We start from the raw sequence: 16,905 nt of genomic DNA on the forward strand, positions 1-16,905 counted from the left end.
TTTGTTTGTCAACAGAAGAAACAAACTGAAGGGCAAGTTAAAAACACACCACCAATCTTTAAATCAACACATGAATTCTATACGTTAGTTTTGTGGCTTCTAAGATACTGTGTTAAGTACAGCAATTATTCCAAACTCTCCAATTTCTATTTACTTTCCTCAACAAATTATGATACATTTTTGTTTGCATAAAATGGTCCACTCTTAACCAGGTGCCAGTGGGCATGATGCTAGCTACTCAGAAGGGTGAAATCTCAGGATCACGATTCAAAGCCAGCCCAGACAGGAAAGCACCTGAGACTCTTCTCTCCAATTAACTACCAAGAAACTCTAAGTGGAGCTGTGGCTCAAGCTTTAGAGTACTAGTCTTGAGCAAAAAAAGCTAAGGGACAGCACCCAGGCTCTGAGTTCAAGATCAAGGTGTAGCACACAGGCGCGCGCGCACACACACACACACACACACACACACACACACACACACACACACACACACACACACACACACACACACACACACACACAAAGACTACTCTTGATGGGTATTCAAACATTTTATTTGAAGATTTTTAACATAAAAAAGTAAACAAGTACAGATTACATTATAGTGACCAAGGCAGTAGTCTACATAACAAAAATCAAAACAAGACAAACTTATAAAGTAAATGTACCGGTACTAAACAAGCATAATCCTTAACACCCAATCCAGCCTGCACGGGCATAAAATGATTTGACCACATGCTTATGCAAAATAAATTATTTCTCAGAACATCAAAACACCAAACATTCTGACAGTCCACTGCCTTACTCCCCTGGTGAGTATTTTGAGACCTTCTAGATAACATGAAAAAGAATCGACATGGCACTTAAAAACTACAAAAAATAGAACACAATTTAAAACATTTTGTAATGTAATTCTGTATAAAATATACACGGTAAATCTTATTAGTTAAAAAAGATTTTAAAATAAAAGACCACCATTAATAATGGTTAAAATTTCATCATAGAAAAATGTTTATCATTTACACATTATTGGTAGAAAACTGATTGTAGGCCAGGGAAGGTACCTAACTTGAGATGATTATTTTAAAATGTGGATTTTAATTCACTGCTTTACCCCTTTGCAAAATGTTTTCTCAAGAAAAATCTTTCTAATATTTAACCACAAGACAAAAGAAGAGTAACTTGCAGCAAGTGTTTCTCAAAATGAGGTCCAAAGGCTCAACAGAATTCTGAGGTGGACCCAGGAATATGCATTTTAAACCGAGTTCCTGGTGATCACTTGTCATTTTAAAATGCCCCAGGGGGAAACAGCACCACTTAAAAGCAAGCTCATAAACATATTTCTGTAAGTTTATGATGTAAAGTGAACACTGCTCTTTGTTTAAAACAAGTTGTTTCAGGTATTAAGAGAAACATTAAGAGACCTCACAAATAAACACAGGAATGTATATAAATATTTGTGTTAGATGTATATTTCAGTGCAGTTATTTGGCTTTTATCACTGGAGGTTTTCACTGTTTCAGATTTAATTTTTTGTAGAAAAGGGTAATGGTCATACACTTTGGAGCACTTACATTTCTAATGAAATGCAGCATCCGAAAAACAAAGAATTTAATAAATGCCTACATACATTATAAAGTTTAAAACTAATTAGCTTCTCTAAAATTAAATTTTACTCAATTATAATTTTAGATGACTAAATCTTTTCCATAAAAATAATATATAAAATAAACAGAATGTGCTATTATCTCGTACCTCTTTAAATAACAAACTGCTAAACACTAATATTAATAAAAATAACCTAGTAAACTCTTCCCCTGAAATGTATTCTACTATCTGTTAAGTTTGTTACCTACTAAATACTCAGTAAAGAGCTGGGAATGTACTATATGTGCATGAATATATGTGTGTTCTAAACATGGACTCATGTTTATTACATTTGGGAGGATTTCATTGAAGACTCCATAAATAGGGAACAAAGGTACAGATAAGGTGGTTTAGGAGAGGAAACAGAGTTAAGACATTTTGTCTAGTTAGGAGATAAATTATTTCCTGTATACTAAATAAGGAAAAATATTATACATTCTGCCTCCACTGAGTAAATGGAATGCTTTTACAAGTATGGTAACAAGTGAGGTCCGCCTCCTTATTTAAATCAAATTAGAAAAAACAACTGCAGGACTTAGTCTCCAATAAAAAATAACTACCATACCATTGCACTTTTCTTATCCACTTCAAATTTCTGTCTTTTTCCTTCCTATAGACTGAGCAGTTTTCCATCCAATTTCACACTGGCTGTCCTGGAACACACATTACTATTCCAGTTAGTTTTCACTGAAAGGACAGCTCAGAAGCTGCCTGCTTAATCTCAAACAATCACTTGTGCCAGTTTTTTCAAAAATAGCAAATGGTTTGGAATATGATGTCTTTTTTGTTATTATTTTGCCAGTACCAGGGTTTGAAATCAGGGCCTTGAGCTCATACGGCTTTTGCTTGCTCACAGCTCCCTTCTACCACTTGAGCTACACCTCCATGCCACCGTGGCTAATTATTGTGGAAATGGGAGTCTCATGGACGTTTTTGCCTGAACTGGCTTTGAACTTTCATCTTTTAGGTCTCAGCCTCCTGAGCAGATAGCATTGCAGGTAGAAGCCACCACCAGCAAACTCGGAATCTGATTCTTAATAAAACATGTCTATTTTTCAACTCAAGAAGAATCTGTTTTCCCCAATTCTAAGCAAGCAGTACCTTTTATTATCAATTTAATAGCTGAGGTCTTAAAATGAATAATGTAATGTTCTCATTTATAGCAGAGAACATTTATAGCAGGACTTTTAAACATAAAGAACTCTGAAGCTAAAGTGTAATATAAAAAGTTGTATTGTTAAGTAAACTTTTATTTCAAAATTAAATCCTCAAGTGATTTAATACAGAATGATCAAAATTATGGCTGGCTTATGATTAATCTCACTATGTATCTTAATGTGAAACAGACTTCCTTTAAAAAGCAGTGATATTTCTTTTAAGCAAAAAAGGATTACTTCATTGCTCATCAATATGCCTCTACAGAACCAGAATAACTAAATTTTGACATATGATTGTCTGGAAGCTAGCTTTCTTTTTCACAGTTACATTTCAATGTACCCATTACAATAGTAGTCTATAATAGAGAATGTTGGGTGGTTTTGTTGCAGGTGGCAAATACAAATGGGCTAACTCTATGGAGGCTGACAAGGAGTTCATCCATGCATTCAATGGCAACATAAGCAGAATGCAGAGAGCTGAAAAACGAGGATCACACACATTCTTCTGCAGACATCAAAAGGGGATTGATATATTCAAAACCTTCAAATTCAGACTGGTCAATCTTCCTCACAATGTCACTGTTGAATGAAAAATGGATTAACTTGTCATAATCAACATCTCTCTTTGACTCTTAAACAGTAAATATGATTAAAAACTTAAAAACAGGGCTGATTATATAAATTGTGCAAAACATTATTCAAAACATAATCCTAGAAGAACCAAGCTGAGTATTTAGAAAAGAAAGACAGGAAGACAGAAAGATAGACAAAAGAAAGAAAAGTAGAAGGAAAGAAGGGAGAGAGGGAGAGAGGGAAAAAAAAGGAAGGGGAAGGGAAAGAGAAAGAAGCCAAGCAAGATTAGAATAAAAGTTTCCAAGGACTGGGAATAAATAAGGCACAGACTGTCATGATTCCAGTTATCTTAACTTTTGATCTGAACAACATTTTTCTTTTGGTCAGTTGTGGGGCCTGAACTCTGGGCCTGGGTGCTGTCCCTCAACTCTTCAGCTCAAAGCAAGCGCTCTATCACTTGAGCCACAGGCGCCGGCTCTGCACAACTTTCTTTTTTTTTTAATATGCCATTTTATTTATTTATGTATTATTAATGAAGGTAAGGTCTACATTAGCATCTAACTTAGCACTCACCTCACCAATCAGAGGGGAGAATGGTGAAGACTCAGAAAGTAGCCAAAAGGAAAAGGCAATTGGAAAACACATCAAGAGTCCTTGAATAGAGAGAACTTCACAAGGAGACAATGGGTCACCGAGGAGATGTTGGCACTGTGACACCAAGCTTCTACTTTAACATACAGTAAGAGTTTGTACTACTCAACAGTCTAAAGAGCACAAAGTACACCGTCCCTTCCTTGAAGGAGGCGGGAGTAACATACACAGGGCAAGCAGTAAGAGAAAGCAGGAACTACTACATTTTTTTTACGGAATAAGCTAAGTCCTGTTCTAACTCCAGTACTAAAGAGAGGAGTAACTTCTCATTGGAGAAATCGAAAGTCAACACTTGTTCCACATATAATGAGTAAAAAGACAAAAGCCTATGGTAGGTCTAGAGAACTGCAAGTTGTCTATCAGAGTTGGAAGGCAGGAATGAAGGAAGGGTGTCACAGGGCAGATGGGACTGGAAGGAAGATAATGGCTATATCAAAGAATGAGATGTGTACATTGAAAAACTCCATCCCAACCCATCAAAGATTCTAGTGGCATTTGGGGTGACCCTGAAGGATGAAAAGAATCCAATACGTAAAAATAATGGAGGAACACTGAGGGAGGCGCAGAGAGATAGTGACACTCATCTCAGGGACTGTTGAGTGACAAGACTGAGTATAATAATACACCATTTGTGTCCCAGTGAGAGATGGCTGGGGAGTCAGGCTAGAGCAGAGGTGGACAGGAATGAAATATGAGCCAAGAAAATAGATGGAGTTAAGGAAAGTTCCCAATTAAAGGGAGTGGCTCTTCATAAGTCAAGAGCACAAGTTTCACAGAACTTGGTAAAAGAGTCAATTAGGAGGTTGGTAATACTCCTGACATGAATGAATAAAGAGAAAATACACAGACTTGGCATCTTTAGGTATTATATGATCTGTTACAAAAAGGAGCCAAGAATCATTGACATTCAAATCTGATTCCATGGCAGTGCAATAGTATATACAGAAAATAACACAGAGCCAACTGACAGCAACAGAGAAAGGGACCATAAGATAGTACTTTGAGCTGGGCGCTGGTGGAGGCTGAGACCTGAGGATTGTAGTTCAAAGCCAGCCCGGGAAGAAAAGTCTGTGAGACTCTTATCTACAATAAACCACTCAGAAAACCGGAAGTGGCGCAGTGGCTCAAGTGGTAGAGCGCCTGCCTTGAGCTAAAGAGCTGAGGGACAGCGTTCAGGCAGAGTTCAAGTCCCATGACCAACAACAACAACAAAAAAAGATAGTACTTTGATTTGAGACTTTTCATATATTTGAAGTGTTTATCTGACATCTTTATCTTAATATCTCCTGGGAGATATTTTAAAAAGCAGATGGAAATACCGCTCAGGAGAGTAAAGTAGAGTTCTAAACACCACTCAGTTTCCACCAGAACCTTGTATGTAAACAATATGAAAATAGGCTCAGAGTAGTTACGCAATTCAGTCAAGGTTATCCAGCTGGTAAGAGGTGACATCGGGATTCAAACGCCTATCTTTTGATTAAATCCAGTGTTCTTTCTTAAACACAATGCTGTTAGGAGTAATGACTTGGTAGAGATCTTCCTTTTTCTGGTAGATAGTAAGCTTTTGCTCATCTTTGCATGTCTTATCCTTAGCACGTTCCTTTTACCAAATAACCATTTGTTGTTTCAGCCAGGAATCACTTAAATACTAATATTCATTCTATAGGGCTGGCTGAAATCTCCAGGGTACAATCGGAATGCAGCAAAGAGAAAGTTGCCATGAACAGAAGCAAGGAGCATCTTGGTCTCAGGGGAAGAAGGAAGAAGACAAGCCAATGGCCACAGAGCAGAATTGGGATGGATACTGCTACCTAGGGCAAGGCCATGAATGCAATACTTTACAGGCATCGGGAAATGACAAAAAAGTGCCTCACTGTCAAGTCCATTTAATCTGTAGTTCAAAAGTGAAACTTGAAGGATCATGTTATATTGTTGGCAGGAGCAAAGAACCAAGACTCAATGTTGACTACTTTCAAGTGTAATAGAAACAATATTTACTTATTCTCTTACCAAGAGTACTCATTAATTATTTGTAATATCTGAAGATGAAAAAAGAGTGAAAAAATGTGGGAGCTCCAAGAAGGGCTAAAAATGCTCAGAATAAGTGAGCATTTTTGTAAGTAGAGGGCAAGAAGCTGTTAAAATAAAAAGGGTGAACAAAATCCTATAGGAAACAAAGAAAACAAGTCTGGAAAACTAGGAGAGAGTCTCTTATAAAAGAGGAGAGCTTTCTCACAATAGGAATAAGAAAAAGGTCAGTAAGATTTAAAAGAGCAGTGCTGAGACACAGTGAACCTGATGACAGCTAGAAAGGGAGCAAGCTCACACCAAATTGGTCTCAGTCCTCACAGATAGTAAGGTTAATCCAGGAAGAATGATGGCATCAGGAGTAGGACTGAAGGCTTGTAAAAAGTATAGACATTTGTAACAGCTGTGGGAAAGAATGTGGTAAGAAGTCAAATGTTAAGTAAAGCCAATGCTAAATACTCCTTAAAATTACAGATTATGAATCTGCAATGACAGGTAGGTTGCAAAACATGCACAAATTATTCCCAACTTTTTTTTTTTGTTCTTGTTCATGGGGCTTGAACTCAAGTAGGGCCTGGGCTCTTTTGCTCAAGTCTAGTGCTCTGCCACTTTGAGCCACAGCTCTACTTCTGGTTTTTGAGTGGTTAATTAGAGATAAAAATCACATAGGGATTTTTCTGCCTAGGCTGGCTTTGAACTGCAATCCTCAGATCTCAAGCCTCCTGAGTAGCTGGGATTATAGGCATGAGCCACCAATGCCCGGCCCAACTTTTTTTTTTTTTTTTAAGGATGCAACATAGGTACAAAAATATTTCAATCAGGGCTGGGAAGGTGGCTCAGTGGTAGAGTGCTTGACTGGTAAGCCTGAGGCCCTGGGTTCGATTCCTCAGCACCACATAAGCAAAAAAGAAAGAAGCCGTAAGTGGCGCTGTGGCTCAAGTGGTAGAGCGCTAGCCTTGAGCTGAAGAGCTGAGGGACAGCCTCTAGGCCCAGAGTTCAGGCCCCATGACAGGACCCCAAAAAAAAAATTCAATCACTGCTGACTGGACTTGATAACTTGATGTTATATCTAAGGGTAATAATCAGAAACTCTAAGATGTTTATCATTAAAATGCAAACAAGGCAGCAAAGCAGAAAGAGCTCAGGCCTTAGTCAGCAGGATCTGGGTTTGAATCCTGACTGTCACCTGACAGCTGTGTAACTTTGCTTAATAATCTCTCTGAGCCTTGGCTTCTTCATAAAATGAAGATAATACTAGCTTACGAGGTTGTCAGAATTAGACAATGTAGGGGCTGGGAAGGTGGCTCAGTGGTAGAGCACTTGCCTTGCATGCTCGAGGCCCTGAGTTCGATTCCTCAGCACCACATAAGCAAAAAGAAAAAAGCCGGAAGTGGCGCTGTGGCTCAAGTGGTAGAACGCTAGCCTTGAGCTGAAGAGCTGAGGGACAGAGCCCAGGCCCAGAGTTCAGGCCCCACGACTGGACCCAAAAAAAAAAAAAAAAAAAGAATTAGACAATGTATGGAAAGCAAAGCAGAAAGTAAAGGCAGTAACAGTTATAATTTATAACAGTATGATGGACTCAACTATCCATCTAGAATGATTACATAAACTACAGTATAATTGGATAATATTTAGAAGCCATTAAAACTGGGGGGAGATATTCAAACACACTTTAGAAATATTTCAATGTGCAGAATTACTTACTCATCATCTGGAGTAAGCTGGACAGGTTCATTAGTAAACTGAGAATCAAAGTTGTCCAAACCAAATTCTCCAGAAATATTTGGTTTAAAGGGAGGTACCACCTGTTTTTGCTCCATCTGAAAAGATAGATAACAGCTCAAGCCTGCATTCTTAGAAAAATTTCAGTTCTACATTTTTCTCTAGACAATTTTAATAATGATACACATCATTTATAAATTTGAACATTATTGAGATGAACCTCAATAATGCTACAACCTATTCATTGTATCAATATTCTAATTGTTTTGTTCTCAAAATTTTTCAAAAGCACTTTTGAAGATAACTTTAAGGGATTAAAGCTACAACATACTAGTTTTTCAACAATCTTCTAGAACAAAAATTGGCCTATAGTAACAATGAAACCTAATACAGAAAATAATGAAAATGTACACACCATATCCCAGTCGACATTTCGAAAGAATGGGTGTCCCTGAATATCAGCAAATCCCGTTTGGGGATGACAACCCAGCCGCTCCTTTGGGTCCTGTGATAGACAGAAACATTTCAAGAACTGGACAAATGACAAGTGCTTTAAATAAACCTTAGTGATCTGTTTTGTGCCTATTTCATGATGCCTTTATTTCTGAAGTTGAAATGACCAAGAGCATAATTTGAAGCACATGATGGCTAAGAATCCTTTATGGTCCTTTCTTTGCTTCTCTCTCTCTCTCTCTAATCTCCCTCTCTCTCCCTTCTCCCTCTCTCTCTCCTCTCCCTCTCTCTCTCCTCTCCCTCTCTCTCTCTCCAGTCCTGGGGTTTAAACTCAGGGCCTGGACACCATCCCTGAGCTTCTTTTACTAAAGGCCAGCACTCTACCATTTGAGCCACAGCGCCATTTCCAGGTTTCTGGTTGTTTACTGGAGATGAGTCTCATGGACTTTCCTGCTTGGGGCTGGGCTTTGAAACATGATCCTCAAATCTCAGCCTCCTGAGTAGCTAGGATGACAGGCATGAGCCACTGACGCCTGACAAAGTTTCAAGTTTTGACTCTTACCTCACACAAAGAAGTCGTCTAAACTAAGCTTCATTTTCTGATTTTTACTAATTTTTTTTTTTTTTTTTTGGCTGGTCATGGGGCCTGAACTCTGGTCCCTCAGCTCTTCAGCTCAAGGCTAATGCCCTACCACTTGAGCCACAGCACTACTTCCAGCTTTTTCTTCTTATGTGGTGCTGAGGAATCGAGCCCAGGGCCTTATGCATGCAAGGCAAGCACTCTACCACTGAGCCATGTTCCTAGCCCCTGATATTTACTAAAAATTTATCATTACCTATTTGCCTTAGAATTTATGACTGCTCAAATGACAATCTTAGATCCTAAAACTCTTCTATCCTATCAATAGCCAGCAATTGAATGATGCTCAGATTTTTAAGGTAGCATTTCCTTTCTTCTGAATTTTACAGAATTATAAGCCTATTTGGTATGACAATGTGTAGAGAACACTACAATTCACATGCCCAAAAACTATATCGAATGAACAGATGATATAGCTAATCATACAAAAAACCCTGGAAAAATAGAGTAGGAAGTAGAGATTTGGCTAACCCCAAAGATACAACTTTCCCCCACTAAGAATGTGGTCCGTACAAGGATCACTTGCATTAGAAACATTACACGGTCTCTAGTTTGGGGTAAGTCACATTGACAAAATGGAAACAAAAACTGATTTGAGGATATAATACTAACCATAGTCTTTGGTTAGCAGACAAATTTTAAACCTAACTGAAAAAGTTACACATTCTGTTTTGGGATGTTAAATTGGGACTCGATTTACCAACTTGATTTATATAAAGAGAGACAAACACAAAAGATTTTTATATATAATTTATACCTTATTGAGAAAACTCTTCAGAACACTTGCAGCTTTTACAGATAGAGAACGTGGTATTCGAATTTGTTTTTCCAAAATAACTGGAAAGATAAAAACCATAACACTATGTTTCTGTTTTACATGGCTTTAATCTTTACATTTCTATTATATTTAAAGCAGAAAAATCTTCCACATACAACTGAAGCACCTTGTGTTATCTCTCCATTGTTAAAAGATAGCTTCTTATCTGTACAATGCACCACCCATCGCTTAGCTTAGATGTATGCGTATTCTTTGACTACTTTATTTCCTCATCTACAAAACAGGAAAAATGCCTGCTTCACAGGACTATTATGAGATTACCAGAGTTAATATTTGTAAAGTTCTTACAGATATAACAATATGCAACTTTGTTTTATTGTGTAATATTATTTTTCTCTATAGCTATTCATCAGTTTCACTCCCTCCCACAGTCTTGGAGAGTTCCAGTTGCTTCATACTTTTACAGCCAAATATACATTTTGGTATATATTATCCTAATTACTAGGGAAGCTGAATGTCTTTTCAATATGGCTATTTGGATTTTCTATTATATGAAATTCATATCTTGGGAGAGCTTTAATTACTGAATACAGGTTTGTTTTTTTTGTTTTTTTTTTGTGGCAGTCTTTCTACATCTCTGAATTATGTATTAAGAGGTCAGGGTCCCTGACCCTGTTTGCTTTTTTCGGTTCTGTTCAATTCTTAGTATTCCCGATATATATTCTCTTTCTTTCTCTCTCGTCGGTTGTGGTTCTGGGCCTGGGTGCTATCCTCAACTCTTCAGCTCAAGGCTAGCACTCTACCACTAGAGCTACAGAGCTACTTCCGGTTTTCTGAGTGGTTTATTGGAGATGAGAATATCACAGAATTTCCTGCTGGGACTGGCTTTGAACTTCGATTCTCAGATCTCAGCCTCCTCAGTAGCAGGATTACAGGCGTGAACCACTGGCGCCTGGCTATCTTTTTTTTTGGGGGGGAGGGAGAGGTCCAGTCGTGGGGCCTCAACTCTGGGCCTGGGCACTGTCCCTGAGCTCTTCAGCTCAAGGCTAGCGCTCTACCACTTGAGCCAAAGCGCCACTTCTGATTTTTTTCTTTTGGCTTATGTGGTGCTGAGGAATTGAACCCAGGGCCTCAGGCATGCAAGGCAAGCGCTCTACCACTGAGCCACCTTCCCAGCCCCTCTTTCTTTCTTTCTTTTTTTTTTTTTTAGGATTAATTTTGTATTTGTAATTTATTTTTATTATCTTCAAGTAGTCATACAAAGGGGTTTAACTAAACAGGCCAGTTTGAATACATCTTGGCCAATGTCACTCCTTCCATCCATCTCCTCATCCTTCCTCCTAACCCCACTTATTCCCTCAAGTAACTTGGTTCCATTTTTACACACACACTCATACACACACACTAAATATTCTGAGTATATTCTCCTATGCTTTCTTTTTTTTTTTTTTTTCCCCGGTTGTGGAGCCTGAACTCTGTCCCTCGGCTCTTCAGCTCAAGGCTAACGCTCTACCACTTGAGCCACAGTGCCACTTGCGGCTTTTTTTTTTTTTGCATATGTGGTGCTAAGGAATCGAACCTAGGGCCTCATGCATGCAAGGCAAGCACTCTACCACTGAGCCACCTTCCCAGCCCTCTCCTATGCTTTCTAATGGTTTTCTTTTTTGTGGCACTGGAGTTTGAACTCAGGGCTTTGTGCTTGCTAGGCAGCCATGTTATTGTTGAGCCATTCCCCCAGCCTCCACTTCAAACCCTTGTTATCTTAATACTCCCCTTTCTTCTATACATTCTTTTTTTTTGGGGGGGGGAGAAATTGGGGCTTGAACTCAGGGCCTGAGCACTGTCCCTCAGCTCTTCAGCTCAAGGCAAGCGCACTATCACTTGAGCCATATTGCCACTTCTGGTTTTCTGGTGGTTTACTGGAGATTAGAGTCTCATAGACTTTTCCTGCTAGGGCTGGCTTTGAACCGTGATTCTCAGATCTCAGCCTCCTGAGTAGCTAGGATTACAGGTGTGAGCCACTGGCGCCCGGCTTCTACACATTCTTGAATGTATATACTGAGCCTCAGGGTTCATTTGTAGACTCTTCTTTAGCCTCAGGATCCCCATCTTCAATATATGTGAATATCTAAAGGTAAAGGAACTCTTCTTTATGATATTAGTATGAAAAGGGTAATAACAGATGGGACTGGAGACTATAAAAGTAGGAAAGATGTTTAAAAGTTCAAAATCTCACACAGGAGAATACTGCACAAACTTTCTCCTTTTCTTCCCATAGTTGTAGAGTTTATTAATATTCATGATCTGCTAGGATTTGGGGGAGGGGGATTTTTCTGGGGAGTACTAAGGTTTGAACTCAGGGATTACTACAAAAGCACACTACTGCTTGAGCCAAACCTCTAGCTTGTTTTCCATTTTCTTAACCAAAATAATAAACTGAATCACTCCAATTAGCACTTTAAATAGATAATTCACAAAGAATCTCTATAAAATACCATATATTACCTTGGAAAAGATAATCTTCTGTGTTTTGATCAGGGTTATCAGAGCTCCCAACAATATCAAATGGAGACCTTCCAGCCATCATCTCAAACATCAGAACTCCAAGAGCCCACCAGTCAACACTGAAACCTTCAGAAAGAAATTTTATAGTAAAAAAAATCACTCTACAAGCTTGAATGTGAGTAGAAATCCATTTTTATCATATAATGAAAATATAAACTCTAAATGATTATATTATGTAAGGCAATGAGAACCACAGAAATACTTAGCTTGTCAACAAGAGATAGTACCTAAAAGATAGGTTAAGATATCAAATTATGGGAAATGAAACAAGTTTTCCCCAAAATATAGGTATAATTTCAGACCAATGTCCACTACCTAATATTCTGTTCTGAGGCTATAATTAAACTGTATTTGAAAATGAGTTCTTTTGATCTGAAACTTGTCTTTTGCTAGTTTATTGAAAGCTTTTGAGCTCAATGCTGATGTCTTATATTTGTAATTCTACTCGAAGGCTGAGATCTGAGGATCATAGCTCAAAGCCAGTCTAGGCAGGAAAGGATCAGACTTAACCTCCAATTAATTACCAAAAAAGCTGAAAATGGAGCTGTGATTCAGGTGGTGAGGGTTCACCTTGAGTGGAAAAGCTCAGGGACAGCACCTAGGTCCTAAGTTCAAGCTGCAGGACCAGCACCAAAAAAAAAAAAAAAAAAAAAAAAGCTCGAGTGACCTTAAATTCACCTTAGGGCTGCCTTCAGCAGTACCCTATCCTCCTAACACCTGCTGAATCTGAGGGCCAGAACCCAACAAGTCAAGTACTTTCTTAAGATACAGTAAAATAAATTTTCTGGTGCCTGGCAAGCAGCCAAGCTTTCCACCACCTTTGAGAATCCTGGGGAAAGTTTCCCAGAAACTTGAACCACACCAGAGGCTCATGGGAGTCACAGGCTGTTGGATGAAAGGTCTTTTGCCACTGTCTAGCTGGCAGGACATTGGGCCATATCGTTCAAAACTTTCAGTTTAGGGACTGGGAAGGTGGCAGTGCTTGCCTTGTATGCGTGAGGCCCTGGGTTCGATTACTCAGCACCACATAAATAGAAAAAGCCAGAAGTGGCGCTGTGGCCCACGTGGTAGAGCACTAGCCTTCAGCTGAAGAGCTAAGGGGCAGTGCCCAGGCTGATTTCAAGCCCCATGACCGACCTAAATAAATAAATAAATAATTTAAAAACTTTATGTTCATCAGTTTCTTCATTTGTGAAATGGAAATGGCACTCAGAAAAAGTTAACTGAGGATTAACTTAACCCCTAATGTCTGCCAGTATAATGTCTGTCACTAAGAAAGTATTGATTACAGAGTTTGGAGAATTGATATAGGTTTTAATGGAACAAAAACAACAACAACAAAAACTATCAGCAGGACCAGCACTAAAATGCTATACGGGCTACTGGCACCACATCAAACCTCCCTTCCAGCAATAGCTAAAATAGCAACTATTTATTACCATAATCTTCTCCTCTTAAAATTTCAGGAGCAATGTAATTAGGAGTACCACAGAAAGTACTGGTTGTATCTCCAGGTCGCAATCCTTCCTGAACAGAATTAAAAAATGAGATATAAATTTGTGTTAAATTCACCTTTTTTGTTTTACCTGCCACACATTCAGCATAAATAACACATCATTGAAAATTTGCCTTTATTGTTAACATCATGGATTGTCACTAGCTTAAAACTTTTGTTAGATGTTGCTAAAAAGTCAGTTCCATTAAGATAAAAATTACATTTAAAATAATTTATGTTCAGTTAAAATTCAATACAAATTTAAGTCATGTGACTAGAAAGATCATTTTTTCATGAAAAAGCACTTTCAATCACACTTCCTACCCTGACTGCTGACATTATAATGTTCTACTACTGGTTGTTCTTCCTAAGAATCAAGGTTGCTTTTTGCCTTAGTATTTTAATGCCATAAGATAGTGAAAAGGCCAAATATACCAATATGCATAAGGACAAAAATGACATAATAAATGAAACAATCACCAAAAAGAATAAAAATTATAGATGTATATACAGCCTCAAAATGCAAAGAGTAAAAATGGACTTAATTACTAGAATTGCACAATCTTCAATCATGATTAACCTTAACACAGCTAAATCAGAAAATGACAGCTCATAGAATAACTAGTAAACAGAAAAAACTACAAAGAAATTAGGACATGTATGTCTATATGTGTGTTAAGAAAGGGAGGAGGTAAAGATATTAAAAGACTTTTTGTATGTAAAATACATTATATATCCACTATATATCCCATGTGTAAAACAAGCGTGGGATACTAACTATACACTGCCATAAATAATACATAAAGATCAATGTATTTCAAAGAAACAACATTGTTCAGACCATTCTCTGGACACAAAGCAATTACATAAGAAATCATCAATAAAAACATAGGTCTAAAAATCACATTCATAATAAAACTTCTAGATTTTTACTTTTTTTTTTTTTTTGGGTCTGGTCATGAGGCCTGAACTCTGGGCCTGGGCACTGTCCCTCAGCTCTTCAGCTCAAGGCTAGCGCTCTACCACTTGAGCCACAGCACTACTTCCAGCTTTTTTCTTTTTGCTTATGTGGTGCTGAGGAATCGAACCCAGGGCCTCGTGCATGCAAGGCAAGCGTTCTACCACTGAGCCACCTTCCCAGCCCCTCTAGATTTTTACTTTTTAAGATTTCTACCGCTGGGCGCTAGTGGCTCACGCCTGTAATCCTAGCTACTCAGGAGGCTGAGATCTGAGGATCGCGGTTCAAAGCCAGCCTGAGCAGGAAAGACCATGAGACTCTTATCTCCAATAAACCACCAGAAAACCGGAAGTGGCGCTGTAGCTCAAGTGGTAGAGTGCTCGCCTTGAGCTGAAGAGCTGAGGGACAGTGCCCAGGCCCAGAGTTCAAGCCCCACGACCGAACAAAAAAAAAAAAAAGATTTCTACCACGAAGGGCTGGGAAGGTGGCTCAGTGGTAGAGCGCTTGCCTTGCATGCCTGAGGCCCTGGGTTCGATTCCTCAGCACCACATAAGAAAAAAGAAAAAAGCTGGAAGTGGCGCTGTGGCTCAAGTGGTAGATCACTAGCCTTGAGCTGAAGAGCTGAGGGACAGAGCCCAGGCCCAGAGTATAAGCCCCACGACTGGACCGCCCCCCCCCCCCCCGAAAAAAAAGATTTCTACCATGAAACTACAAACTTAAATCATGATATAGAATTCAACTAAACATACATAACCAGAATTTAACTATTCCTATTGTTAAATTATGTGATACAGTATTTCAAACAATAAACAGAAGAAAGAAGCACACTGAAAATTAAGAATTCTTCCTAAAGAGCTCTCTCTGCTCTTTTCTAGCTCTTTCTCAACTCTTTCCTTCTCTTCTCTTTCCCAGCTCTCTTCCCTTTCCTAGCTCTCTCTTTCCCACCTTTCCCAGACATTCTCTCTGCTCTTTTCTAGCTCCTTCTCAGCTCTTTCCTTATCTTCTCTTTCCCAGCTCTCTTTCCCAGGCCTTTCCCCACCACGTGGAGGACCAAGATGGCCTGGTGCCAGCCGGAACTATGAATAAACCTACCCCTTACCTGAAAAAAAAAAAAGAATTGTTCCTAAAGAGCCTTTTTTTTTAAAGACAGTATTGCTGTTTAGACCATGCTGGCCTCACACTTGCCATCCTCTCCCCTCAGGCTCCAAAGTGCTGGGATTATAGGAATGTACAAGCTCAGCTTCACTTATCCTATAACCACTAGTAAGAGTTTCTTAATTGTTCTCCTATAGACATGTTGGGCATGTTGTACATATTTTTTTTTAATTTCCTATATTACTTATAGTGAGAAGAAATGATTATTAATGCATTGAAATTCCAATGCTTTTAAAGTGACTTCTAAACAATCCAAAATTTTATATGGAACAACATAAGACCTAGAATAACCGAAGCAATTCTATGCAAAAAAAGCAATGAAGGTGTATCACAATTCCAGACCTCAGACTCTATTACAGAGCCATAGTAACAAAAACAGCTTGGTATTGGCACAAAAGTAGACCCAAAGATCAATGGAATAGATTAGAAGAGCCTGAAATAAAACCATACACTTACAGTTATCTTGTGTTTGATAAGGGAGTCAAAGACATATGGAAAGAAAATAGTCTCTTCAATAACTGGTATTGGGAAAACTGGGCATTCATACATAGAAAACTAAAAGTGAATCCCTGTTTGTCACCATGCACTAGTATCAATTCAAAGTGGATCAAAAACTTCAATGTCAGACTTGAAACTTAAGAGTAGGAGAAACCTTAAAACTTACAAGTAGATGCCCCACCACAGATGAATGGATCCAAAAATTGTTGTATCTATACACAATGGAATATTATGCAGCCATTAGAAATGACAAAATAATGGCATTTGCAGGCAAATGGATGGAGCTAGAAGAAATCATGTTGAGCGAGGTAAGCCAAGAGCAAAGAGACAAATGGTACATGGTCTCCCTGATAAGTGGATGTTAAATCCAAAATGTTAGGTGATATGACAAAATTAACAGGACTTAAGAAACAAAGAACTTCCACTCATCTGGTCGAACCACTACTAAATATCCCCATGCTGCTGATCACATGTATGATGTATATGTGTACACCGTTATATGTTATAGACCGTGCTAGACAATTTGCTCCAGGAAAGTTAGAATGAGCTTGTGACTTTAAATGAGCATCATTATTCCACAATACT

The 16,905-nt window shown here is 38.6% G+C and overlaps 1 protein-coding gene across 2 annotated transcripts in view; it reads right to left on the reverse strand.

Annotated features, from left to right (window-relative positions):
- Positions 1-532: 532 nt before the first annotated feature.
- The window catches only part of Prkci (protein kinase C iota), a 62,152-nt gene continuing 45,779 nt past the window's right edge, over positions 533-16,905 (reverse strand). For both annotated transcript variants that reach the window (XM_042678857.1, XM_042678856.1), the window contains exons 13-18: positions 13,654-13,741; positions 12,155-12,280; positions 9,629-9,708; positions 8,194-8,283; positions 7,761-7,876; positions 533-3,383 (exon numbers count right to left, since the gene is read on the reverse strand). In XM_042678857.1, coding sequence (XP_042534791.1) covers positions 3,296-3,383; positions 7,761-7,876; positions 8,194-8,283; positions 9,629-9,708; positions 12,155-12,280; positions 13,654-13,741 — 588 coding nt within the window. In that variant the 3' untranslated portion in view covers positions 533-3,295. The remainder of the gene's footprint in view (positions 3,384-7,760; positions 7,877-8,193; positions 8,284-9,628; positions 9,709-12,154; positions 12,281-13,653; positions 13,742-16,905) is intronic.

This window comes from Dipodomys spectabilis, unplaced genomic scaffold, assembly GCF_019054845.1.
Source record: "Dipodomys spectabilis isolate Male_0828 unplaced genomic scaffold, ASM1905484v1 ptg000050l, whole genome shotgun sequence".
Classification (NCBI taxonomy): Eukaryota; Metazoa; Chordata; class Mammalia; order Rodentia; family Heteromyidae; genus Dipodomys; species Dipodomys spectabilis.